This window comes from Aphelocoma coerulescens (assembly GCF_041296385.1).
Source record: "Aphelocoma coerulescens isolate FSJ_1873_10779 chromosome Z unlocalized genomic scaffold, UR_Acoe_1.0 ChrZ, whole genome shotgun sequence".
Taxonomy (NCBI): domain Eukaryota; kingdom Metazoa; phylum Chordata; class Aves; order Passeriformes; family Corvidae; genus Aphelocoma; species Aphelocoma coerulescens.
Genome location: NW_027184085.1, coordinates 33,699,519 through 33,725,695, shown reverse-complemented (window position 1 = coordinate 33,725,695; position 26,177 = coordinate 33,699,519). Strand labels below are relative to the sequence as shown.

The window sequence follows — 26,177 nt, the reverse complement described above, 5'->3', positions numbered from 1 at the left end:
CAAGCTTTTGTTCCCTATCTTTTGCAGAGTTACCCAGCTAGCTTCTGCATTGGTTACGACATATCTTATTCTAGCCTCAGTATACCCAAGCATGCCCAAATACAATGATTTTAACCCTTTCACATCAGTCTCCCATGTAACAAGGGACAGGAGAGAGGAAATGGCCCCAAGTTCTACCAGAGGAAGTTTGCATATTAGGAAAAATTTCTCTATGGAAAGGGTTATAAAGTACTGATACAGGCTGGCCAAGGAACTGGTGAGGTCACCATCCCTGGAAGTGTTGGAAAAAAGTGTGGCTATGGTGCTTGATATGGTTTAATGGTGAACATAGTGGTGGTGTTAGGTTGTTTGACTTGATGATATTAAAGGTCTTTTCCAGCCATAACAATATAAGTTCTGTGATCCTGTTACCACCTTAGCTACTGTCTGCCTGGAGCAGGCCCAGCTGTGTTCTGTCCAGGCCTGGGCTCTTGAGCTTGGCGCTGGTGACTTCACAAACGTTGCCCAGGTAGCTAGATGAGCATGTAGGCTAGCTACACGTAAGGATGTGGATAATAAGATTGTGGCCTGTCTTGAGAAAAATTAAGCTGCATTTTATGTTGCTACTGTATTGACAGTTTGGGATTAAAAAGTGGCATCTAAGAATTCTTAGTTTCCTGTGAAGATGTGACCTCATATTTTGAGCTATGTATAGAAGCAGAATCTTTACTCCTTTCAGTTAAGTGTAATACTATGATTTGTGTATTATAAGTAGTAGCTCTCCTGTCCACTGGTTTGTGATGGATACTTAGGTAATTTTTGGTTAGGCTCTATTGGAATACCATCATAATTGGCTTGAAATTCTAGGCAAAATTCTCATTTAGAGCAGTAATTTACGGATTAGTAAGGGGAAGTTGAGAACAGCAGGGTATTATGAGCAGCCAGAAATACAACTCTGTATTTCTGTGACTTTAAACCTAGGTATTTGCTGAAGATGAATAAGAGTATTCCTAGCGTACGGTGTTAAATATCTTAAGATACCTGTCATGATATACCATTCAGAAGTTCTTGTCCATTAAGCGTGGGGAAATTCAAGTTTCTCGTGAACTTCCTAATCAAAAGATTCCTTTGTTCAACTTCCTAAAAGTATGTAATTTGGACTTCTGAAATTAGGTGCACTGTATTATCATTAGCTGAAATACATAGTGCAAGATACAGTACCTTGCTTTCCTCTCCAAAGGAGAATATACCATAATTTTGTGCAGCACTGCAGAGCAGCCAGTATTTCACACTTAAGATTCACCTATTATTACCAGGTAAGCTCCAAAAGGACACGTTTATGAACTTCTGTATTCCTTCGTCTCTATTTTTTTCTTTTGTATTTTTTTTTGACTTTGGAAGATTATACTAAGGTTTTCTTGCCAAAGCGTGTATGCATCGCTCAACAAAGGTTTGATGAAGTGTCTGGAATATCTTTCCTCCAGGTATTATTTATTATATCATGAGCAACATGATATGCAGAGAGTTGGGCCTGTTCAGTCTGGAGAAGAGTCAGCTTAGAAGGGACCTCATCAGTGTCTGTATCTAAGGGGAGGATGTCAGTGGATGGATCCAGGCTCTGCTCGGTGGTGCTGAGCAATAGCACAAGAGTCAATGGGCAGAAGCTGATGTAGAGGTAGTTCCACCTGAACATGAGGAGGAACTGCTTTAATGTGCAGTGACAGAGCACTGGAAAAGATTGCCCAGAGAGGCAGTGGAATCTCCCTCACTGGAAGTAGTCAAGACCCATCTAGATGTGATCCTGTGCAATGTGCTCTGGGATGACCCTGCCTCAGCAGGGAGGTTGGACCAGATGGCCCACTGTCATCCTTTCCAGCCTGACCCATTCTGTGCTAGTATCAAGTGCTACAATGTCTGGTAGTAGCATATCCAATAATTAATTTGTAGCTGTGACAAAACATAAATTTCTCTAGAGTTGTATACAGGATACATGTAACTTTGCAGTCTGTGCTTTGTATGTTCTGTCTGTACAGAGCATACATCAATCTATTTTTACTGAAAAGTAAAGCTGAAAGAACATTTGAATGTCACTAAATCACTGAGATTGAAAAATTCAAGTACAATCCTGTCAGCGGATTTTTGCAAGTAATGGGAGAGAATCAAAAGGGTAAACACTAGAAAATTAGTGGTTTGAGCCCCATACTAGCCACCGTGAACAAAATAAACTCTACCGCAGCCAGAACAGACTGGGGGAAGATGGGATGAATGGGGACTTAAAATCTCAGTATTTAGATTTAAGTTCAGCCAGAGTGTCTTTTAGCAAGCCTGAATTACATTCATGGCTTGATAGTTCTAGTTCAGTCTTCTGTGTTGCATCATTTGGAGAAACTTTGGCAGAAATTACTCTACTGGTAGCTATGGCAGAACACTGTAGGAGAGCTCTGTCTTACCCCGTGCAGTGCTTAACTTCAGCTGGGCTAACTGCAGTGGGGCACCATTTGGAGTAGCTCTTCTATATGAGAGTGCTTTCAGACCATCCTCCCTGGGGATACATACCTGCACTCCAATCTATGTGAAGCTCTTCAGTTGTGTCTACAGATTGTGCATGGGCTTACTGATGCCTGAGATGGCCACCTAAAAACAGAGACTAGACAAGAATAAGGGAATAAAGGTAGGTATTTATTTGAAGGGCCTTCAAGATACACCTGGGCAGGCCAAAGGCTACACCCAAGATGGACCCCGAGTCACGACTTCTTCACACTTTTATAAGTTTGGTTCATTTGCATATCAGGGTTAATTCTCCAATTAAAACTTCAGTTAATGATGTAATTTCCCCATCTTAAGATGTTAGTTTACACATTTTGGGCCTAGGACAGTCTGGGTGTCCTTGGAGAACAAGCTTGGAGAGGCTTTGATATGTCTACCTAGCAGAGAGAACAGCAGTTAACAGACTACAAGAAATGTCAGAGTTACACAGTAGGCAGTACAGGATTTGAAGAATTAAAAGTTAAAATCTAAGGCATAATTCAGCTGGAGAATTCTGTGTATAAGTGACAAAAAAGTGACAACTGCAGAGAGTTTGAGTACCTTTTTCTCTGTTCTGGGCATTTTACCACTTCTAAATAAGATCTAACATTGAATGGTGTTTGTCTGTGGCACAAACACTGCTTTCTGATTTGTTTATGGGTAGGCAGTCACCCCAAGGTGTGAATCTAATCCATAGTTGATCGTTTATGTATTTCTGGCAGTCTGTCTCTTACGGCTGTATGCATTTTACTAGTTTGCGTGTAGAGATACCAGTCAGAGAAAGCTGCAAGAAAGTTTCTCAGGTTTATCATAAAGTACTCCAGGAGCCAGTAATAATTTCACTGGTGTTTGGACATTATTAATTGTTTAAAGAGTTTATTTATACACCTTTTTTTTTTATTTTAAAGGAGTTGAGTAATGACACAAGTAGGAACAGTCATTGTGCCAAGAGGTGTGGGATATGCCCAGTTCTCTGTGGATGTGTGTCTAAAGAGGCTTTTAGACTAAAACCTAGTGAAGAATCCTGTTGACGCGTTTATTCATCCTCTTGAGATTCCTCTTAATGGCAGCACACACAATGAGTGTATCAACGGCTTCTCCCAGTTTTGTATCATTTGCAAACTGCCTGAAGGTGCCATCTCTCCCATTATACATGTAATTTATAAAGATATGTAATGGTTTTTACCCCATTTCTCAGTTATCGGGATCATAGCTGGTGATGGTCTTCTGGCTGGACTTTGTGCCACTGATCCCAACCCTTTGAGTTCAGCAGTTCAGAACATTATTTTAATTTGCCTCACGGTCCACTTACCTGGCCCATATTTCCATCAGTTTGTTGATGAGGTTGTTGGGGGTGACAGTGTCAAAAACCTTACCAAAGTCAAGATATGTAATATCTACTGTGCTGTCCTTCATCTTGTAGAAGGTCTTCTTGCAGAAGGTTTTCAATTTGGCTTAAGCATGATTTTCCCTTCATGCTGACCACTCCAAATGATCTCTTCCAGCTGACTTGACAACCAGTGTGTGGAACTGATTTTCCAGGATTATTTACTCAGCCATCTTCACAAGGATTGAGGTTGAGATCCTTCTTGCCTTTCTTGAAGACAGGGGTGATGTTCTCCCAGACATAAGGAACTTTCTCCCAGACATAAGGAACCTCTCCTGGTTGTCATGACCTTTTCATGATAGAGATAATCGCCTCAAAATTACATGGACCAACTCCTCTACTGCTTATGGGTACTCCATGGACCTGAGCATGCCATTTGCTTAAGTGCTTCCTAACCTTTTCCTCTTCCTTGACCCAGACTTTTCCATTGATCTGAGAGACATGGGATTGCTGAATGCTAGTCATACCAGTAAAGATCAAGGCTCAGACTGAGATTCAGAGGTCACACCCTCACTCTTCAATGTAGGTTTAGATGCTTAGGGATCATGAACAGCCAGTTCTTGCAAATCAAAGCTGTTGATCTTGAAAAATGATAAAAGCATTGGTGTTATAGCCAAGAATGATTTCTTGGGGGTTGACCAGCTGTGCTGGCTTTGATTTTAGGCAGATTTTCTGCAGTAGGAGGAACAATCTGTGCATCAATGCTGGTCAGGCAGGTAAGCTTTACTCACCATTTGTCTCTAAGGCCCCTCCTTGCTGCTTAGCAGGTTTAGATTTGGAAGCTTGTATTAGTCCTCAGTTAATATTTCTTGGAACCATTGTTTTTCAGTTAGTGGGAAGTGCTAGTGGTTAGAAAATCCTGACTTTATCAAGGACTTAACAGTTTAATGCTCTGGCAGTAATTTTTTAACTTATTGCATAAATAGGAGGGCTAAATTTTTATTTTTTACATGTTATTTCAAAATAAAAATTTTGAAAATATTTTCTGAATAGAAAAAGAAAAACTTACTGAATTGTAATGCAAGTATATTAAGAAGGGATGCTGAAGACACCTTGTCCTTCTGACAGTCCAAGTTATTGCATGTATAGTAAAGGGTCACTTAAAGGGGATTTATGAAAAGGATCCTTAATCCATGTGAGATCACTAACCTTTTTGTTTCTCTCTAGTAATTACTCCACAAGTAGTATCACATTGTCTTCCTGTGGGATAAAAGTCCAAGATAATGGGAACAATTCTATTTGCCATTGTTTAATGTCCTGAACTTTTCACCACAAGATGGCAGCAGGCTGACGTGAGTCACAAACATTACTACTGCTTATGGTTGGATACACGTGGAGATACTGTGCTAGATACTTGGAACTGAATAGCTTCTCAGAGCTGACAGCAAGAAACCCCGCATGGCAAAGTGTTGCATGTCAAGCCTTTTTTGGGGTTTCTAACTCTGGCTGGCTGCTGGCCTGTGAGTGCTCTGCAAGTCCTGGCCATTGTTCAGTGTGTCCTTTCACTTGACAGTTTTCCAAAACATTCATTTTGGAAGAAAAGTCAAAGCAGGTAGAACTAACTATTGCTTAAATAAGTTTGAATTGTTCCATACTGCATTTCAGTTCTAGAAAATATTTAATTCTGTTCCTAGAATTAATTTTCCTGGCAATAAACTTCAGTTAAATGTGAATACATGTTTTCTGTGACAGAAACAGCAAAAGTGGGGAAAGGACTGGAGCTGATATTGGATGGTGCAGAAAGAAGTCTTGTTTTCAATGAAAAGCCTATGTAAATAATGATAATATATGTGGAATTCAGCAGCTCTTGCAGATGTTTTGTGGTATCTTTAACAGAAAATAAGCTAGGTTAACCAGAGAAACAAAGATGGTTTTTAGCCTCTAGCCATAAATTAATCTTCACCATAGTATATGTTTAATATAGCCAGAATGTCAGCGTTAGATACACTTATGAATATTCTATTTTCAATGCATTCAGATATTGCAGAATAACTTCACCATTGGCAAACCCATACTGTTAAAGAATGTACAGAGAGGAAAAAGCCGTTTTTTTTCTTAGAGTAGGAGTAAACCAGCCACTCCAACTAGTGTGATCCATTCCACCATGGGTTGTTGATACTTACTGTCAAACCTTTGTATTTCCCTGTGTGCTGAAGGCTGAGTTACATTAACAAGTTCAGCATGGGCTGACATGTAAGAAAAGGTAACCAGCCTAAGGTAACTTGCTCTTTCCCAGACCCACTTGTCCACTAACAAACTACAGATTGAATCCAAGATGCCGCAGTCTAAATGCTGCATGCTGTTGCCATTTATTACTACATGCTGATTCCTAATCCACGTCCAAAACAGTGATGTGCCTGCAGCTGTCTTTAATTACCTATTTACAGCAAAACATGGTAGCAGTTCCATAATAACCCAAGAAAAGTAAAGGATCCAAGTGCTTTTAAACTGGGGCTCTCAAGTGAGTCTTCATCTGCGGAAAATTTGGTGTTTGTTGTTTAAATTAAATTTTACCATAATCCATACTGACAGCGGGTCTGGACTGATGTGCTGCAGACAATCTTAATTTAAGTATTTCTTGCTTCTAAACCTGACATTTCACACCTTTGGTTCCATATTATAAGGTCTACGTATTATGTATAGCACTTATTAAGAATATTGCATATGAAAACTTCAAGTTTCATTAAGTAAGAGCAGCCTTTCCAAACAGATTTATGAAAAAGTAATGACAATGTCATTATCAAAATAGTTCTTTGAATATGCAAGATGCCATTCATTTGTGACATCTGGTTAGCTTAAGATATGAACTTGCATTCCCAGTAAAGCCCCTGATGAGGCTTTCAGGCCTGTCTGATGACCAACTTTGTGTAACCTGAAAAGCGGGAATGAAGAATGTCAGATTTCAAATGTTCATGTATATTTTTATTAAAAATATTTTCATGCACACTACTAAGCATTAAAAGGCTTCACACAGATGTACTTCCAGTAGGTTATATTTGATTTTTAAAGGGGGCAAGTACCTCTGGCTAGTAAGCTATCGTGAATTCATGCACCTGCAAGTAAGTGCAGTACTATAAGGGTGCTTTAACAGGCCAAAGACATGGTGTATATTTTGCCAGATTTTTCTACAATTAATGCCAGCTGCCTAGTTATATAATCAAATTGATCACTCAAAGCAAAATCCAGGTTTCCCAAATGATGATTCTTGCTAGTATTTTGATGCCAATTTTCCCTTCTCACACACTTCGTCCTTCCTCCTTAAGTCCTGGATTGTCGCTGCTGTCCGCAGGGACGGCGAGAAAAATGACACAGAATCCAAGTCTAGGATAAATGGGATTATTTAATTAATTACAAACTCGTTTATATAGCATTGTTCACAAGAGAGATATAACATTATTGGGTGCGTGACCATCCACCTCCCAGAGTGATTGGCTGAATGCTATGACACCCATTTCAAAACGTTTTTCCCAGTGTGGCAAACAAGACTGTGCATAACAAGTTTGCACCTGTGAGATGAAGTCTGGGTTTACAAAACCCTCTACACTGTTTTCAGCTAGCTTGTGTGAGAAAGGAGACTTTCACAAGTGGCTGTAAAAATGGGAAAATTTCTCTGCCAGCTTTTTTAGCATCTACGCTGGATGGTTGTTTACTTCTGGGGGCTTTCCGTAATCCCCTCCAATCTGTTCATATCCTTTTACATTGTCTGTCCTCTTGTGTAAGGACAGACATTGTCTTCAATGTCTTTCAGCATGTCTTCTCCCCAACCTCCCTCTAAGCATATTTGCTCCTTCTACTTTCAGGAGTTCCTCTTTCCTGCTTACAGCTCCCAGCATCTTTCCTACATCTCTTTATACATCTGAGAGTATCTGTTCTCAGCTTGCAGCTTTTTTCCCTCCACACACCTGATTCCTGTGGAGACTTTTCTGATGGGAAACCTCTGGGAACTGTGTTTTGAAAGTGAGTGAACAAGGTATAGTTTCTGAGATCCTAGTTGTCTGTCAAAAGGGCTGGAGGAGGTTCTAACTGGGCTCGCAAATTATTTTAGTGCTTACAGCCTGCTTCTTCAAAGCAGAAAAATCGTAGAGAAAAGCCCTGCCATATTTTCTAGTGTTTCCAGAAATGTCTTTGAAAATATCCATGTGGTTTGTTAATCACAGTGTATATCAACACTTTGTATAAAGCACCGTGTCAGTGAGAGAGAAAATTCTACACTCTGGAGTCAGCCTAGGGATTTGATCAGAAATGCATGTATACTGCACTAAAACAGTAGTGACTGTGTAAGACTTTCTGAATATAAATTTCCAGAATAAATTGATTTTTTCTGCCTAGAAATGACTGCATGGAAAGCCGTTGTACAGATTAAGGAAAATGAAAATTGAACAATTAGAATTCCCATCTGTAGTGTAAGCCAGAAATTTGGAAAGTTTTACAGATGCACATAGGAATAAGAAGGTATGCAAAACTGTATGACCATATTAACACAAAGGGCAGGCAGCGTGGCTTCACCTGTATAGGCATGATACAGCTGACTCACCAGTTTTATATAAAAAACATTGGTAATTTCTGCTAAAGGCAGCTGTAATGGAAGAAGTGGATAGGTTGGCTGCCAGGACAAAACCACATTGCTCAATGACAAAATCTAGGACTTCATTACTATGCAGGATAAATGTGGATACAGGGAACAGTTCAACAGGAAATATGAATTCTTCCTAATGTGTAACTTATTTAATTTGATATTTTTTATTATCAAAAGGGGTTTTTATACCTTAAGAACTTCTGTCCTTCTAAAGTAAAGTGACTGTACTGTACTCAAAAATAAAGTCTTTTAATAGTTGCTCAAACTTTGCTCTCAATTCTCTAAGCTACATGATTCATAGAGCAGCTTATAATCTTTCCTTGATGTTTATATTGTCAGACTGCATAGCAATGTTGCAAACTGGACTTTTCCATAGTGGTTTTCCATGACAGTAAATTTGGAAGATTAAGCAATCATGAAGTTCCTTCTTTAGGCCTGATGAGCACTATACATCCACAGATACCTTTTTCTTTTGCTAACCTTTTGTCCAAAATTGCAGTGAAGACTGTATGCATGTAAATGTGTCAAAGCCTGCTCTCAACAGTTACTTATTAATTTGGAGGTGACTGCTGGACCATCTATTCTAGCATGTGGTGAATGTGAATGTATGTGTTGGTGAAAAAAGTGAAGTCTGGCATCCAGATTTCAGCCTTCTGATATGACACAAAGAAAGAAGTTTCTGAGTTGTGTGGGAATTACCGATAACCTTCCAAATGTTTCAGGTTAATATGCTTTTGTACTGTTATGATCACAAGGGCTTCAAACTTCTCTCAAGGAAGATCTTTCTTTTATTGTACATTTACTATTTGTTTCAAACACATTCACCATCCAAAAGCAGAACATTTTACTTCTCATGTGCCCCTTCCTGATACTTTTTACCATATTCAATATTTGTATGTGATTTACTTTGATACTTTGCACATGGATGATCTTCTTCCCTTTGCAGGCATCTAATCTGTCATCTCTTCTTCTGTAACTCAGTCAGGTAGCTGGGCCTCTACCGGTATCTCCATGGCTTGGAAGAGAATATATTTACAAAAATAAAGACTCCTCTTCAGTGATTTTCTTTGCACCCTTACTGTGGGCAATCAATTCTTGTTATTAGAGCCTGCCCCAATTCTTCACCATGTCTTTTTACATCCCTGTCTTGTTTTGCACAGCATCATCATGCCATCTAAACAAGAGATTTCTGTGTTGTTGTTTCAGTCTGGCCATTCACAGAAATTAGAGGTGGTACAAGAAGTAGATTATGTGGTTAAGGAGATGTTGCTTTTCCCTGTGAGGGTTCCTTTTGACAAGGGAGAACTAAATTCTCCTGAATGACAGTTCAGCCATTTATGGGCTGCAGTTTTTTTCTCTAAAGCAGTAATACTATGGCATCCATGAACTCTGTGGACAGTAATTATCAGTAGCAAGCCACATAGCAAATATTTCGAATTCTGCTCCTGAGCTGTGACTCCAGGGTGTACTCCTTGGTTTAAACAAGTATTTAATGTTAGCTGATAAATTATTCATTAATTTCATCTCAGCTTCTGTTTCGATAAATGAAGAACACCTGTATTCTTTTTACTCTCAAAGGGTCTGCTATTCTTCCATAATTCTTAGTAAGCCCCCCCATCCTTATGTACTTACTTGTTTTATTTGTTAGTAGTATTGGCCAGGCTAACTTGATAGACCTCTGTCAAGAAAAGCATAATTTTGAAAATGAGAAGAAAGTGAAAATCAGAAGAATTAACAAAAAAAAAAAATCCCAATCTTATATCTAAGCAGACAAGCATAGCAGATGTCAAAATTTAGGTATCATCAGTTTTTAGAAAAAAGGGGACGATTTGACAACTACAATATCAAAATGTTTATACAGAAATTTTAACTGTTTAGTGCTGACATTAATGTGCTGACTTGCTGCAGTCACACTACAGTGACTTCAGTCCTGAAGAATCATGTAGTTATTTTATAAATATTTATCGTGCCAGAAGGAGTAGTAAAGTGTAGCAAACCTCTAAGTCTAGCATTGTTCCACTCCTTGTTGTTAAGAGTCTTGCTCTGTTTTTCACATTATTGTCCAGTAAGAAATAATTACAGGAATGTCTGTGGGTGCAGAAATAAATCTTTTATACTATCATATATTGGTGGTGAATTATCGCTGATGATCCTCTGCTGCTTGTTGTCTAAAATACAGTGAGTATTGCTGTAAAATCTGAAGGCATATATCATAATTTAGGGCAAATTCGACAAAATTCGCTCTGAAATTCACCGAAAGCAGAATTATGTACAAGAGGAAGGGGGGAATACTCGAGGTGTAAAACCAATTGTGCTGCCAGATCATGCTGACAACCTAATCACTGGGCAATGAGCATGGCAGCCTGGGGCTACTGCCATCTGCAAGCAGGCCTGGCCTTTTGTCCATCCTGGGCTGTTGAGAGGCTCCCCAGCATTCACAATGCCAGGAACGTCTGCAAGGGGAAAAATGTAGGTTCTGCCAGCTGTTCCCTGCCTGCTCCTGTGGGGTGCTCAGAGAGGTACGTGCGTGGCACACCCTTGTCCTGCTGATCTGCAGGACCCCTCACCTTCCCATTGCCAAGTGCTAATGAGCAGGTGCAGGATGCTGCCTTGCAAACGTCCATCAGGACGCAGGAAAATGTGTCTGCAGAGTGACGCATGCCAGCGCCTTAACTGTACCTCCCCTGATGGGGGAGACTTTTTAGAGTCTTTGCCAGGAGTCCGAGAGACGGACGGGACTTCTGTATTTTCTCAGTCTTCAGGTTGTTTATTATGTCTTATCAGTAACTCACATGCCGACAGCATAGCGTGAAGCAGAGCAAAATACAAAAGGCAAATGCTGGAAAGCTCAAGGCTTTTAAAAGGTAAACTAACCAGTGGTCACTAAAAACGTACATTATTTTTACTTTTCTGCCAATTATCTAGTCACGCAGTCAGGAATTCTTTGTCCAATCATTCCAAACTACTTCTACTGCAGAATATGGAGTAGTAGTAGTAGTAGAAGAAGGTCTGGAGAACAACAACAATCCTCCATTTTGATGTTTTTTGCTTTTACCTACTTACTATATTAATAAACCCAAAAACTCTTAAGTTTTTCACCCTGTGACAATCTTACATAGTATTCTATCACCTAGTTCACATCAGTGTAGATTCTAATTCTTCCCAGAGGGTAGGCAATTTTCTCCATGGAGGAAGGTCAAAAACAGTGTTGTCCAGGGGGGTAGAGCCCTTCAAAACAGGCAGAGAAATATTCTCTGCATTCTGGGTTCCCACAGCAGAGGAGAGCCTGTCTGGTACTGCAGGAAGCTGCACAAGGCCTCTGTTTTGGACCATTTGGGAAACCCAGTGTCACAACCAAGTCCCTCCAAACTGTGTGCATGCAGCCAAGTTGTAATGGCATACTAATGGAGATATTAGTGAAGCGCCATTAATTTGCTCCTCATCAGCCATTTCTTGTTTGCAAAATGCTACTGCTGGCCCCTGACTGCACCACATGCAGGTCTGTGATAAACTAGGTGGCACAGCTATTTTCCCCACTTAGCTCTGAGTGCAGCTGTACCATAAAAACTGACATAAGGGCCTCGTCAACACACTCCAGAGCCAAGCCGAAGACTGGCCTGCTGTATCATGGACCTTAGGAGAGCAGGGAGACTAAAGTCATGTGTAGCCAGCAGGTTTGGGGTGGAAAGAATAGGCAGATCATTTTCCCTTGGAGAATGATGAATAATTCCAAAGAATGCTGGAAGACCACAAGTGTGGCCAGAAAGTGTCAGTGCTGTGTTGAAAGGTTTTTGTAAAAAAATCCATTCCAAAAATGGCGCCTGGACTAGCAAGAGTGAGCACATTAATTGTTTTTACATCTTCCTGTTTGTCTCTCCTTTAGTTACATGAAAGTGGGAATTTTATAAAATTCTTAAGGTCTTTTTTTTCCCCCTGAGATTTGCACTCTGCAGTGTTTTCTTCTAATATTTTAATTGTCAGGGATTATCTATGTTCTGTCTTGTTCTCTGTAAGGATTTCCTTTTTCCAGTCCTAACTCAAAACTCCTTTAAGACAAAAATGAATCCACAGGACTCCTCTTAATTTATGATTTCACAGAAGGAACTTTGATGCCAGTGAGAAACTGGCTCCTCAAAAAGATGGCGAGTTTATTTGAGCCCTCAGGGCCCTTCTTCCCCTGTTGTGCTGCTTTGGAAAAAAGATTCAGTATATGGAGATGTACCCTTGAATCTAGACCACAGATCATCTGTACAAATGTAGGCAGTCACCTTCTGACCCTAAATTGCCTACTTTTGTACATTGAATTTAATAGGGACTGTGTTAAGTATAGAAGTCCTTTCAAATGAGTAATTCATATCTAACTAAACATCACACTGGAAGACATATATCCATTAGGGAATACTGACTTTGCCAGGAATGATGTATGAGACATAAAACCATAGGTCTCCTCCTCCTCTCACTGTAATTCCTGTGGGCTGGTTCCTGAAGTCCTTAATCAGTAACTCACATTCACTTCAGTGTTTGACTCAAAGTAGAAAGGGACATAAACTGTTATGGCTCTGGGAAGAAACCTGAGGTTGGGATCCCAAGCCTCTTTTTGACAGGATGAGTATTGCCCATCCTGTTCTAGCCCGGTCCCAGTGTGGAAAGAAGGAAGTCACCAATGATAGACAATGGTGGCATTTTAGTTTCAGTTAGTATGGAGATTACTCAAAAAATCAGTTTATTCCCACTGTCCTCATTTTTGCAGATATAATTGAGATGTCTTGCAGTACTCAGACTGAGCTGCTTTCAGAAAGAGACATCACAGAATCATAGAATGGCTTGGGTTGGAAGGCAACTTAAGGATCATTTAGTTCCAGCTCCAATGTCATGGGCAGGGATGCATTTCACTAGATCAGATTGCTCAGAGCTCCATCCAACCTGGCCTTGAACATTCCTGCGGATGGGATATCCACACCTTCTTTGGGAAACTTGTGCCAATAGCTCACCACTCTCACAGTGAAGAATTTCTTCCTAATACCTAACCTAAATCTACCCTCTTTCAGTTTGAAGCCATTCCCCCTTGTCCTGTTACTGCATGTCCTGTAAAAAAGTACATACTCCTGTAAAAAGTCTCTTTCCATCTTTCTTCTGGGCTCCCTTCAGGTACTGGAAGGCCACAAGTAGGTCACTCCAAAGACTTCTCTTCTGCAGGCTGTACAATCCCATTTCTCTCAGCCTTTCCTCACAGGAGAGCTGCTCCCTCCCTCTGATCATCTTATTGATCCTCCTGTGGACTCTCTCCAACAGGTCCATGTCCCCCTGTGCTGGGGACCCCACAGCTGGATGCAGCACTGCAGGTGGGGTTTCACCAGAGCAGAGCAGAGGGGCAGAATCCCCTCCCTGCCCTGCTGCCGACACTGCTTTGGATGCAGCCCAGGGTACAATTGGCTTTCAGGTCCAGCCTCTCATCCACCAGCACTCCCAAGTCCTTCTGGGCAGGGCTGCTGTCGATCTGTTCACCCCCCAGCCTGGTTTGACACCAGGGGTTGCCCTGATCCATATGCAGCACCTTGCACTTGCTCTTGGTAAAAATCATGAGGTTCCCACCTGCCCACTTCTTGAGCTTCTTCAGGTCCCTCTGGATGGCATCCTGTCCTTCAGGTGTGTCAGCCACATCACTCAGCTTGGTGTCACTTGCAAATTTGCTGAGAGTGCACTTGATCCCTTTGACTACGTCATCAGTGATGGTATTAAATAACACCATTCCCAATACAGGGCCCTGAGGAACACTACCTGTCACTGTTGACCACTACCCTCTGGATGTCACCATCCAATCAATTACTTATGTACGTTCATGATGGTTATGAACCCTATCTTTGCTTACAATGGGAAGCACTTTGCTTCCCCAGTCTCCATCCAGCTGTCCCTCCACTTGAGAGGTGTGGGAAAAGAGGTTGCCATTGAAGAATGAGGCAAAAAAGAGGTCTCAGCTTTTTCTTCATCTATTATTACCAGTTTACTAGAGTTGTTTATTGGGTGGGGCACTTCCTGAAGGTTGAGATGTCATCTAATCAGGGAAAAAGGAGCCATAGAAGCACAGTCAAGGTCCTGGCTTTTTTGGGAAGGTTTCTGGTAAACCAGAAGGAATGTTGTCTGGGGAAGTATTGAGGATATTGGAGGAGTATTTTCCTTTTGTTCTGTGTTTTATATGGTACTTTGTATACTGTAACATTAGTGCCTGGTTTCCAGGAAAGTCTGGGTATTGTAGATCTTGATGACTGGAAAGGAGGTGTGGCTATTTTCCTCAAGGCAGTCATTGTGGGCTGCTGGGCTGTTTATTTCCCTCAGCTATGTTATTCCTTAGTCTTGATGTTTAGAAGAAGTCCTCATACTTTCACTGGGCCCATTTCCCTGATGGAATTTATTTCTGAGGCATTTCCCTGCTCCTGGGATATTGATGTTCCAAGTATTTGTCCACAGAAGGAACTCATGAAAAATAGGAATCTGATCCTTTAAAATGGATCTGAGAGCTCCCCTTTCCTCAAAAGGTGGCTGTTGCATTGTCTTGATGTTTATGTCCTTTGTCATCATAGGCACAATCTTGATAATATCTTATCTTAAACTCTTGCCTTTGCTGAATCGAAGAAGAGACTTAAGAGATGACAGTGGCTATTGAAGTCTTACCAGCTAACACCACCCATTTGTCCTCAGAGAATTGTTTAGGTTGGAAAAAACCTAGGATCATCAAGTCCAGCCATTAACTTAGCAAATCTACCAGCCAACTGTGTTCCTAAGAGCCATATCTACATGGCTTTTAAATACTTCTCCAGGAGCATGGATTCAGCCATGTCCCTGGGCAGCATGTTCCAATCTTTGACAACCCTTTCCACAAAGAGTTTTTTCTTAATATCCATTCTAAACCTCCACTGGTGCAACCTGAAGACATTTCTTGTCATCTTATCAGGGAGAAAAGACTGACCCCCACTGGCTACAGCCTCCCTTCAGGTAGAGAGTGATACGGTAACCCCTGAGCCTGCTTTTCTCTGGGCTAAACAACCCCACCTCCCTCAGCCACTCCTCATAGGACTCATGCTTCAGACCTTTCACCAGCTCAGTTATCCTCCTCTGGACATGCTCCAGCACCCCAGTGTGTTTCCTGCAGTGAGTGAGGACCCCAAAACAATACAGTGTGGCCTCACAAGTAATGAGTACAGGGGGATGATCCCTGCCCTGGTCCTGCTGGCCACACTGTTACTGGTATAGGCTAGGATGCCACTGGCCTTCTTGGCCACCTGGGCTAGCTGGTGTTCAGCTAGTGTCAGCCAGCATCCTCAGGTTCTTTGCCTCGAGCACAGCCACTCCGCCCCCAGCCTGCAGCACTGCCTGGGGTTGTTGGGACATGTCGGGTCCCTAGAGGGCAGTCATGCACCGCCTGTTCTGAGGCAGCCACTGTTCGGGACACTCACGGGCTGAATTACGGCAAAACAACGCCAAATGATTAATTGAGAAGCTTTATTTATGGTAGGAACGATTTAAATCTTATGATAGGTTGAAAGGTCTGTGGTGGCAATGATTTAAACTTTTCTGGACAGCACATGACAACAGTGATCTTTGAACAGCCTGTAGCAGCAGTGATTCAAACTTTAAAGCAGAGGAAGAAAGGAAGAAGGCAAGATAGGAAAACAGAAGTAGAGAAAACAGATCTGTGTCACCACCCATGGCTCCAGTAGTGCCTCTGCTCTGTTTCCTTGGATGGCAGGTGCACGGATGATGGGTGCATACCCTCGCCCCCTTTCTGTTGAGCTATTTATAGACTAGTCCTTGCGTGTGTGTTTTGTTATTCTAGAACTTTTCAGAAGGGTGTTGGAGGGTCTCATTGATTCAAACTTGTTTTTAAAACTAAAGTTACCCAAGATAAGGAAGCTGATCCCAGAGAAGCATTATGCTGCCTCTGCAAGACCCTTTTTTCTAATCACATCTTATCTAATTGGCATGGCAACATTCCTTTTCCCTGCTGTGAAATGTTTGAGACATTAGCTGTTTCAGGTTTACATTAGCTCTTTCGGGTTTTCAGTCTCTCATATGATTGAAGGGCAGAACCTGGCACTTGGGCTTGTTGAACCTCTTCTCATCAGCCTTGGCCCATTGATCCAGCCTGTCCAGACCCCTCTGCAGAGCCTTCTGACCCTCTGGCAGATCAACACTCCTGCCCCGCTTGGTGTCATCTGCAAACTGCACTCAATCCCCTTGTTCAGGTCACTGATAGATACTAAATGGGCTGACCCCAATACTGAGCCCTGGTGACTGGCCCCCAGACGGATCTAACTCCATTCACCAACACTCTCGGGACCCAGCCATCCAAGCAGTTCTTTACCCAGGAAAGAGTGCACCTGTCCAAGTGAGGACCATCCAGTTTCTCCAGGAGAAGGCTTTGGGAGATGGCATCAAAGGCTTTACTAAAGTCCAGGTAGACACATCCACAGCCTTTCCTTCATCTACTAACCAGGTCACCTTGTCAAAGAAAACAATCAGATTGGTCAAGTACCTGGGACCTGCCTTTCACAAAGCCATGCTGACTGGGCTTTATCTCCTGGTTGTCTCCCACTTGCCTTATCATGACACTCCAGATGATCTGCTTCATGACCTCCCCTGACACCAAAGTCAGACTAGCAGGCCCATAGGCCCATAGGCCTTCCCTGGATCCTCCTTCCAGCCTGTCTTGTAGATGGGGGTCATATTTGCTAACCTCCAGTCTTTTGGGACCTTCTTCGTTAGCCAAGATGGCTGGTAAATGATGGAGAGTGGCTTAGTGAGGACTTCTTCCAGCTCTTGCAGTATCCATCCTGACATGGAACTCTACCAACTCCTTCCTCTACTTATACCTTTTTATTGTTGATTTAAATCACAAATGTTGCTGATTAAGTCTGAAATGCTCAACCTACTCACATTTTGGATGTCTCTGTTTTCATGAAAGTTTTTCAGAAAGAAATGAAAGGATCTGAGCGTATCAAAAATCAGCCTGCAGTTCTACATACGCCTTCCATTTCCAGCACGAGCCAAAGCAGCCAGACAGCTTTGTGTCTGCCTGGAACTAAATTGTGGACTCACTGGTGTCTTCTTAAGGCAGGCAAGGAGGGGCAGTTGTCATGCAGGGTCTGTCAAGGAATCCTTAGGAATTTCCTATTCAATCAACAAAACTATTCTTGCTCAGACAAGGCTAGTGATTTCTGCAGTAACTCTTAACCCTGGATTTTGTACAACCTCTGAAAAAACCCCAGACTAGTAAGAAAGCACAGAAAATACTTACAGTTGTTTCTTCAGAGCTTGAACACTGTGAAATACATAAACCTTGTCTACCATTGTAAGAATCAAAAACACAGAGCAGGAACTCTTAGCCACTGAAAGGATTGAAAGTCTTGCTGTCCTCTGGGTAGCACTGGTAAGAAAACACACCCAGCATGTTAAGTACCAAGGCCTAACAAAAAAAATGCCCTCAACCTATCAGAAGGCTGCTAAAAACTCTGGATCTGTGTGGCTAAACACAGAGAGAATTAATTGATGGATTCTACGAGAATAAATGCAGGGACTGTGTGACCAGCAAACACTGATTTGTCACCAACCTTCTCTAGTAACATTTTGCTAAGTAACATTTTGCTGAATATTGTGACTTCAAGACCCCTGGATAAAATCTGGGAGTTTGCAGGCACGTTGCATCATTTTTAATGGTGTCCTAGATACAGGTTGCCACTGATTTATCAGCAGATCAATCTCTCCTCTGTAATCTCTGCTGCACGTTCTGTCATATTCCAATTGTCAGAACAGTAAATGTTCTCCCACTGCCACAAAACACTTGATCATGCTCGTAAAGTATTGCCTACCTGTGATCTGTTACTTGGTTCTGGTACATATTGACTGTTTCAAACATGGAACTGCAGTGACTGGCTTAGAAAACACCCTCTCTGTTACTGGGTTCTCCCTGCTGCTAGGATGCTGAGATTCTGTTGTGTTCCAGCTCATCTTTTCTTGATGCCTCTTGAAAAAATACATTGGCTTTAAGTTGCTGAGAAAAGTATGCTAAGGAGGTGGAACGTGTGTGACATCTACATAAGCACCACTTGATGTTTTTTGTTTACTTCTGCATTTCTGTTTTTACCACTATACCTAATACTTTGCAATGTGAATTCTCTTTTCTTCTGCTCTACACAGACTTTTGAGAACCTTGTATATTTTGCTAAAATATGTAACTAATACAGTGTATTCAGAGGCTCAGGCTCTTGCCCACTCAGCATCACTCCAGAAGCAAAGAGCAATATTAATACTAGAATTACTCCTGTAGTGACTGTTTCTCCTGGCTGGCTGCCAATGGCCTAAACAGATCTGCACACCAGTGGAGAAGTACTTCTGATGTAAGAGACTGATATGCTCATGCCAGGCAGCAAACTCTCTGCCCCATACCAAAGGATTTGGGCAGTGAAATAGGTTCAGGCTGCTGAATGTTGGATAGTAAAGTTGTTTTCTTCTCCATCTTCTTGTGGTTCTGCAATGTTGTCCTAGAGTTAAGCAACACTACCTCAGTATCTTAAGTAGCTCTTTTAAAGCAGTAGCTGAGAAAAAGCTGACTGTCTCACCATGCTGATGTTTCTTTGGCCAATGGGTGTTTTGCTGTAAAACTTTTCTAGTGTTATCTCCCCAGCCTGGGCTGAGCTGGTGTCCAGCGTGTTGTCTGGGAAGTCTCTTGTTGCCTCTCTCATATGTGTCCCACACACACTGCTGTAATTATTGCCCTTTAAAAGGAGTTATGTCTTCTGGTGTAACTCCACTGTAGAACAGAGATAGATTTATGTAAAGCCATTACCCTTGCTGGGTGGAAAGATGGGGAAATCTGGCCTGACTGGGGTTATCAAGAGCTGCCTCTGTCCCTTTTGCAGAGCCCATGTTTTCAAATGCAAAAGGTTTGTGTGTTTCACTAACTGCTCGTATCATATCCCAGCTTTCTTAGCTTGTGGAGATAAGGGAAAGTATCATTTCTTTGTGTGTCCAGAAAAAGGAACATATTTTTTTCTGGAAGAAAAAGGTAATGAGATTATTCTTCACAGGAGAGATTACATAGCTCATGAAGTGTTGCCGCAGAAACCTAAACCATCTTAAAAGCATAAAAAGAAATGTGAGAATATGGATTTGACCTCCACTTACAGACATGATCATAACTCCTACACTATGTCTCAAATATCCCATGCCTCTCCTGGAGGATGAGCAGACATATTCCCAGCACCAAGATGGATATAAGAACCACTTACAAAGGTAAACTGCCCTTGCAGCTTTGTTCAGGACTTCACAGGTAACTTCATTTTTTAAGAAGACAGATCAAAACAGCATGCATTTTTTATTCCTTCTGCATATGTATGCTAACAAACTGTGGGAACCATAGACACAGAAATAGGTAGTTGGTAATACAGCCCTGCATTAATGGTAGCATTGGGATTTCCCTGAGTTCACCTCCTTTCCCTATCTAACAGGAATCCTAGGTAGAAGCAGGGCCATGGGAATTCCTGTATGTTGATGCAACAGCAGATGTACTGAACATATTCCTGGTATACTGCATAGCTGCAGTGGATGGGACACATCTAAAATATATAGAATTTGCTAGGTCTGAGCTGTTCATGAACGATGAGACTCAAAGAAGTGAGGGCTTCGGTGGATCGATGGTGCGTTTGTCCCTACAGGGTCCCTCGTGGCCCGCTCAGGCGGCGCTCTGCCAGCGCCCACGCGTGCGCTCGATCTCACCTTCGCAGGTGGTTGTGAACAGCCGCTCACACACAGTCTGTGCATGAACCAGAGACAGAGAGGCGAGAGGGGCTCTCTGCCTGCAATTCCGAGGTGTTTAATGGCAACGCCCCCAAGGGAACAGAGGCAAGAACACCAAACTGACAGCCCGCACCTGTTTTGTCCCAAAAACTCCCAAGGGCGGGCAGAGCATCCAAAACCAATAGTCTGAGGGCTAGGGGCAGAGGCAAGGTTGAGGGCATAACAGGGACCAGTGTGAAAAGGGATGGGAGGGGGAGAGGGCCAGTGACCAGCAGAATCTAGACAAAGGGAGAACTTTCTAGCACAGTGTTGTAAGGAGAGACCACTTTTAGGGCAACTTGGGGGGTGTAAAGTGGACTTAGCCACCATAACAGAGACTCTATCTCTGTTTGCTGCAGAGTTATTTCGTGAATATACAAGAGATGTGTACAGGAAATACGGACACACAATGCACTCCAGCTCTCCTGCTGGTGAAATGGGTGAACTGTGCATCTGTGTCCTTGTTCCTCAGCTGCAGTAACTTGGTGGCTTGTCTTTGTGGGAGCTTTGTTCTTTGTCAGCAGCACAAATTCTCTTCCATGAGAACTGGGAGGAAACTTTCCCTTACACAGTTAAGACAACCCTGTTAGTTTTGGTAGTAAGTCATAAGTAGAAAGTCAGAGGATTTTACCTCCCCTTTGCTTACCTTTCAGCTTGCTAACATGGATAGACAGATAGTTTTTGTGTATTTCTGTATTTTATTTCATTATGCTGTGCAAATGTAACAGTTTATGACTACTGCTTATTATTACAGATTTGTCCCAATGTACACAGTTTTTTTCTTGGAAGTCAAAATGATAAAAGAAATTGGGAAATAAAAGGCATGTGAATGCATCATTAAAATTACCTGGCTGAAACAACTGAAAGTTATACTTTATTCTAACTGCTGCATGTTTGCAGGTGCATGTTTGCAACAGCATAAACTGCAGTTTTAACATCAAATACACAGGAAATTCTGTCCATTTAGAATGACTTGAGTTATGAAGACTATGAGCCAGAGGTGTAAAATGTCCATATCTACACAATTTTGAACGCTTTTTTTTTGCATAGGAAATGTCACCAGATGGTATTCATTGGAATAGCTTCAGTAAAACCAATAAAAAAAGGCTGCTATGTGGAAGTGGGGGATCTGTCCTTCTGTGTGTAGATATCCTTAACTTCTCTGTATCTGGAACATATGTATATTTTTGTCTTTTGTCAGTTTTTAGGTCAGCACCTTAAGTGTAACTCCAGAACTCTAATAAAAAGTATCACAGCCACATTTGTTTATAATTTACAGTATTTTTCCAAACACTGCAAATGGAAATCTTTGTCCAAGCCACCTCAAAGATCGAGTTGCTGAATGAATACTGAATGAATTCTCTTAAAGGCCCAGGTTCAACAAAAAATACAACTTTTAATTGCACTATTCTCTAAGCATTGCTACTTTCACTGATCCCTACTGTCGTGGTTTCACCCCAGCCAGCAGCCAAGCCCCACGCAGCCGCTCGCTCACTCCCCCACCAGCAGGATCAGGGAGAGAATCAGAAGGGTAAAAGCTGGAAAATCCATGGGTTGAGATAAAGACAGTTTAACAGGGAAAGCAAAAGCCATGTGCACAAGCTAGGCAAAACAAGGAATTAATTCACTTCTTCCCATGGGCAGGCAGGTGTTCAGCCATCTCCAGGACAGCAGGGTCCCATCACAGGAAAGGGTGACTTGGGAAGACAAACATCCTCACTCCAAATGCCTGTCCACATCCTCCTTCCCCCTCACTTTATGTACTGATCATGACGCCATGTGGTCTGGAATGTTCCTTTGGTCAGTTTGGGTCACCTGTCCTGGCTTCATCGCCCCCCAGCCTGCCAAGCACTCCCAGCTTCCTCACCAGACTGGAGCACAAAGAGCAGAAAAGTCCTTGGCTCTGTGTAAGCCCTCCCAGCAATAACAAAAATATATCTGTATTATCAGCTCTGTGCTCAGGACAAATCCAATACACAGCCCTACACCAGCCACTGTGAAGGAGGTCAACTCCACCTCAACCAAAACCAGCACACCTACTCAAGTGTGAAATTTTGGAACATTGTATTAAATTAATTATCATAACTGGAATAAAATAGTGCTGCCTTGGTATTAAGTTACCTTTCCTACTGTATTGTTGTATTCTTTCCCACTGAACACACCATATCCCAAATGACACTGTAGGGTTAAATTGATGCTACTGCTTGTCACAGTTCATGTCAGATGGCTTTGCAACTTAAAGTTTCAAAATTCTCATCTCCTCCAGGCTACACATGTAGCTGTTTCTGTCTATCTCCAGACATGTGACCTAATTTCAATTCAGTTTTGCTTGGTTATAGGGAGATGTGCCTAACCCTCCAACAACATATGGTTCATATCCTGCATTCCCTCCTAATGTTTTCAAGATTGTGCTACAGGGGAAACTATTAATATCTATGGTTAAGAATTAGAGTTACAATAGAACTATAACATATTTTGAAGGAATAGTAGCACTGCTGGCTTACACTAAGTAAAATAAATTCATAATGCCTATGAGGTCTCCAAACGTGTACAGCTTATAAATTTTAAAAATTGAAGACAGATGGACTTGCTTATCATATTTTGAATATTTTACAAGAGCTATGGTTACATCCAAAATGCACAGACTGTTCTCCAGCAAAGATGATGGGAGAACCTGAAAAGTTTTTTGGTAACTTTTGGTTGGCGGCTGAAATGTGATATCTCTGAACAAACCTTTTCTTAGAGGTGGTCTGAATCTCATTAGCTTCTCACTTTTGAACACTTTATTAATGCATTTCCTGTAAAAACACACCTGTATATGGTCATGGTTCACCCTCTTGCACTGTTTTTCAAGGAGAATGATGTACCCTAGGCATGGGCACAAGGTCAGCATCTCACCAGTGAGGTGGTGCCTGGACATCTCCTGCTTGCCAAGGGAAAGAGGAGTGCCAAACTCCGATTGGATTGAAGAGTTCAAATATCCTAATACAAATATCCTAATTGCATCATTTACTCTATAGTACTTTGACATCTATACTCTCTTCCTGTGCAGAGTCAGCTGGAAGCTAATTTGCCTCATGACTCTTAGTGTGGTTTGGAAGGAGGGAAAATTAAAAAAAGAAAACAAAAAACACCCCTTGGATTAGCTCCAAGACTGTTTCATTTCAACTGCCTACCAGTAACCATAATGGTGTCTAGGGAAAGTTGCACAAAATTACTAGTAAGGGGAAAAAACTGTGGTCTATCTGGCTGCAGCACTGGTCAGAGGGTTAGGCAGATTTGCAGTGAATTCCTAGTATGACAGCACAAATCTTTTCAGATTACAGGGCCTCATTTATTTCCCCGATATCCTGTCAAGGAAGGAACATATGAATGTCCCTAAAATACCATCTAAAGTGTTTTCTTAGTCATAGATTTGGATAGCAAGATTTCTGGAATACCGGCCATTTCTGCAATATAATTCAATGCTTCACATTAGTGCAGACTTGTTCTGCAAATCCCAGCAGAGTTTTTCTAGTAAGGAAGAATTGGGATAGAGTTGCAAGTTCTTTCTCAGTTTTTGCTTGTTCTGACAGCAGTACCATGGAGAGCAAAGCCAAGGGCCAAGGAGATGCCACACAGCACAGCTTGCTAACACCAAGATGAGCTGCAAGCCTCTGAAAGAGGCAAACCCGAGGCAGCATCACAGCTGTGCGGCTGAGGAATCAGGTCAGTCACCAGGCCAAGTGAGAAGGTAAAAAGAGGAAGGGCAGCTCTGCAGCTTAGCCTTTAGAGTGGAATAGCGGACATCTGGTTCTCCTTTTCCTAGAGATGCTGTGTAAGACACCTGAACAGCCTTCTGCACACATAGGCACACTCTGTGCTTGGAGCCAGCCACAGCCCAGCAGCAGGAAAGTGTTTGAAGTAGGTCAAAGTCATTGCCTTGATGCTACACTTCCATGATTCCTAGCTGACTGAGCACCCGCTCAGTTACCTGCAGAAAATGTCTCTGCAAGACTGAGAATATTATTTAATCTTTCCTCATGGTGTTTCACCATCTCTGTAGGTATGAGTAGGTGCAGGCCTGTTTGATTCAATTTTCTGTGTAGATGCAGAGCATTTCCAGGGCTTAACACACTAGTCTATAGTATATTCTACTGCTGCTCTTCGAATAAGATTTGTCAAATATTAAATCATAAACAACTATTTATCAAAGTAGAGAATGTAATAATATGATATATGGCTAAACTCATCAAAGAATTTCAGTTGAGAATTTCAATATGATTCCTTTTTCATTTCATATGACTGTGTGTTACAGAATGAACCAAAGACAGAGCAGAACAGACCAAACATTAGGTTTCACCCATCAAAAGAAAAATTTTACCACAGAACCTTTGTCCAGAATGACTCTTTCTACAGGGGACTGGTTGCCACTCAAAGCTGAAAACCTCTGAATCTGGTCCAGAAAAGCAAGGCTCCCTTTGAGTACATAACCAATTACAAAGTGAATTACGTGCCACCTCCTCTGGTGGAACATTATGTCCATAAAATTCAGAAATACAAGGTCAATTATGTCTCATTTGATGGCCTCACTACACACAGATTTTCTTACCAGGGGTGGGCTGGTCAGCCAACCAAGCTTGCAACACCATACCAGACAAAGCTGGTCCCCATCTTCCTTTTCTCTACTACAACAGAATTTCAGGAAAAATACAAAGCAGCCTCCTGTATTCACCAGAAAACCTGATGTAGATCTTCCTCCTCTGGAGAAAATGGACCTTCACACCACTACCTGGACACACTGGAAGCACCCAAACGGCAAGCCAGCCAAGATGTGTCAATCTTTGGCCCCTCTTAATAAAATCACTGAGCCATTTAATAGCTATAAGACTATAAGCCTTGGCTATGCAATAGACTAAAACCTCATGCTCCAGACTTTCCCAGCAAAACCAATAGATTTCTTGACTATGTTTCCAACCCATCATGTGCCTCATTCACTCACAGTTATGAAAACATATAAACCTGTCTGGTCAGGCCCAAAGCATCACACTCTCCTGGATGCTAAAACAACCTACACTGCAGCTACACACCAAAGGGCATTTTTAGATGCCAGGCCCCTTACAAAGACCCACCCCAGTTACACCTTTGAGAAAACTGATGTTGACAGGTTGATTTTGTTTGTACTCTTCTTTTAAACCAGTTGCTGGTTTCATATTTGGAGAACTCTTAAAGTAAATTCCCTGGCACTGACTTTTTCTGGTTAATTTGAACAAATGAAAAAGATAAAATCCAGGGAAAAGACATATTGATCTTTGTTTCTCTGTATTTTTTTTAGTTTTTCCCACCTAACTCTTGCTTATAAATTGAGAGTTTCCTTCTCCTGAGACAGTAATGGAGAGATCTCTTAGTAATAAATGTTGTTATTGGTGTAAAGGGGGTTCAGCCGTGTCTGTGTCTGTAAAAACAGAGGTAGAACAGGTGAATTATATGATGTGAAGTCATGTTTAAAAGTCATTGCTGGATAACAAAGTCTGAGATCCAGCCTTTTCCAGTATTCCCATCAAAGACACATACAAAAACTACAATTACTGGATAAATATTATTGAATATTTCACCTTTGTAAATTGTGTCACTGCGCTGCCCAGAACTAGGCTATCAGATGGGAGGTTTTTGTGCCAAAGATATCACCCTAGGCTGACACCTTGCAAGAGCAGTTTTTCAGTAAATGATCTTCACTTCAGGGTTCTGGATAGGTACCAGTGTTGGGGTCTCCCCCCCGCCATGTAGCCCTGGGAGAGGGGCCCTGGGGGAGGCACAGGGTTTCCCTGCCCCTGCTCAGCCTCGTTCCCCATGGGTTGTTTTGTGTTCCCCTGCCTGGGCAAGGACCCTCGGGTCCGTGAC

The 26,177-nt window shown here is 41.9% G+C and overlaps 2 protein-coding genes across 2 annotated transcripts in view; both read left to right on the top strand.

Moving 5' to 3' along the window:
• HAUS6 (HAUS augmin like complex subunit 6) overlaps window positions 1-20,482 on the top strand; it is a 42,962-nt gene extending 22,480 nt beyond the window's left edge. Inside the window, exon 18 of the mRNA XM_069002431.1 lies at window positions 19,550-20,482. The gene's annotated coding sequence lies outside the window, so the exon portion shown is untranslated. The remainder of the gene's footprint in view (window positions 1-19,549) is intronic.
• On the top strand, window positions 17,179-25,425 carry SAXO1 (stabilizer of axonemal microtubules 1). The gene is given in 8 exon segments (XM_069002459.1): window positions 17,179-17,240; window positions 19,550-19,680; window positions 19,683-19,754; window positions 24,578-24,992; window positions 24,994-25,160; window positions 25,163-25,208; window positions 25,210-25,352; window positions 25,355-25,425. Coding segments are annotated over 8 exon segments (1,107 nt in total).
• Window positions 25,426-26,177: the final 752 nt, after the last annotated feature.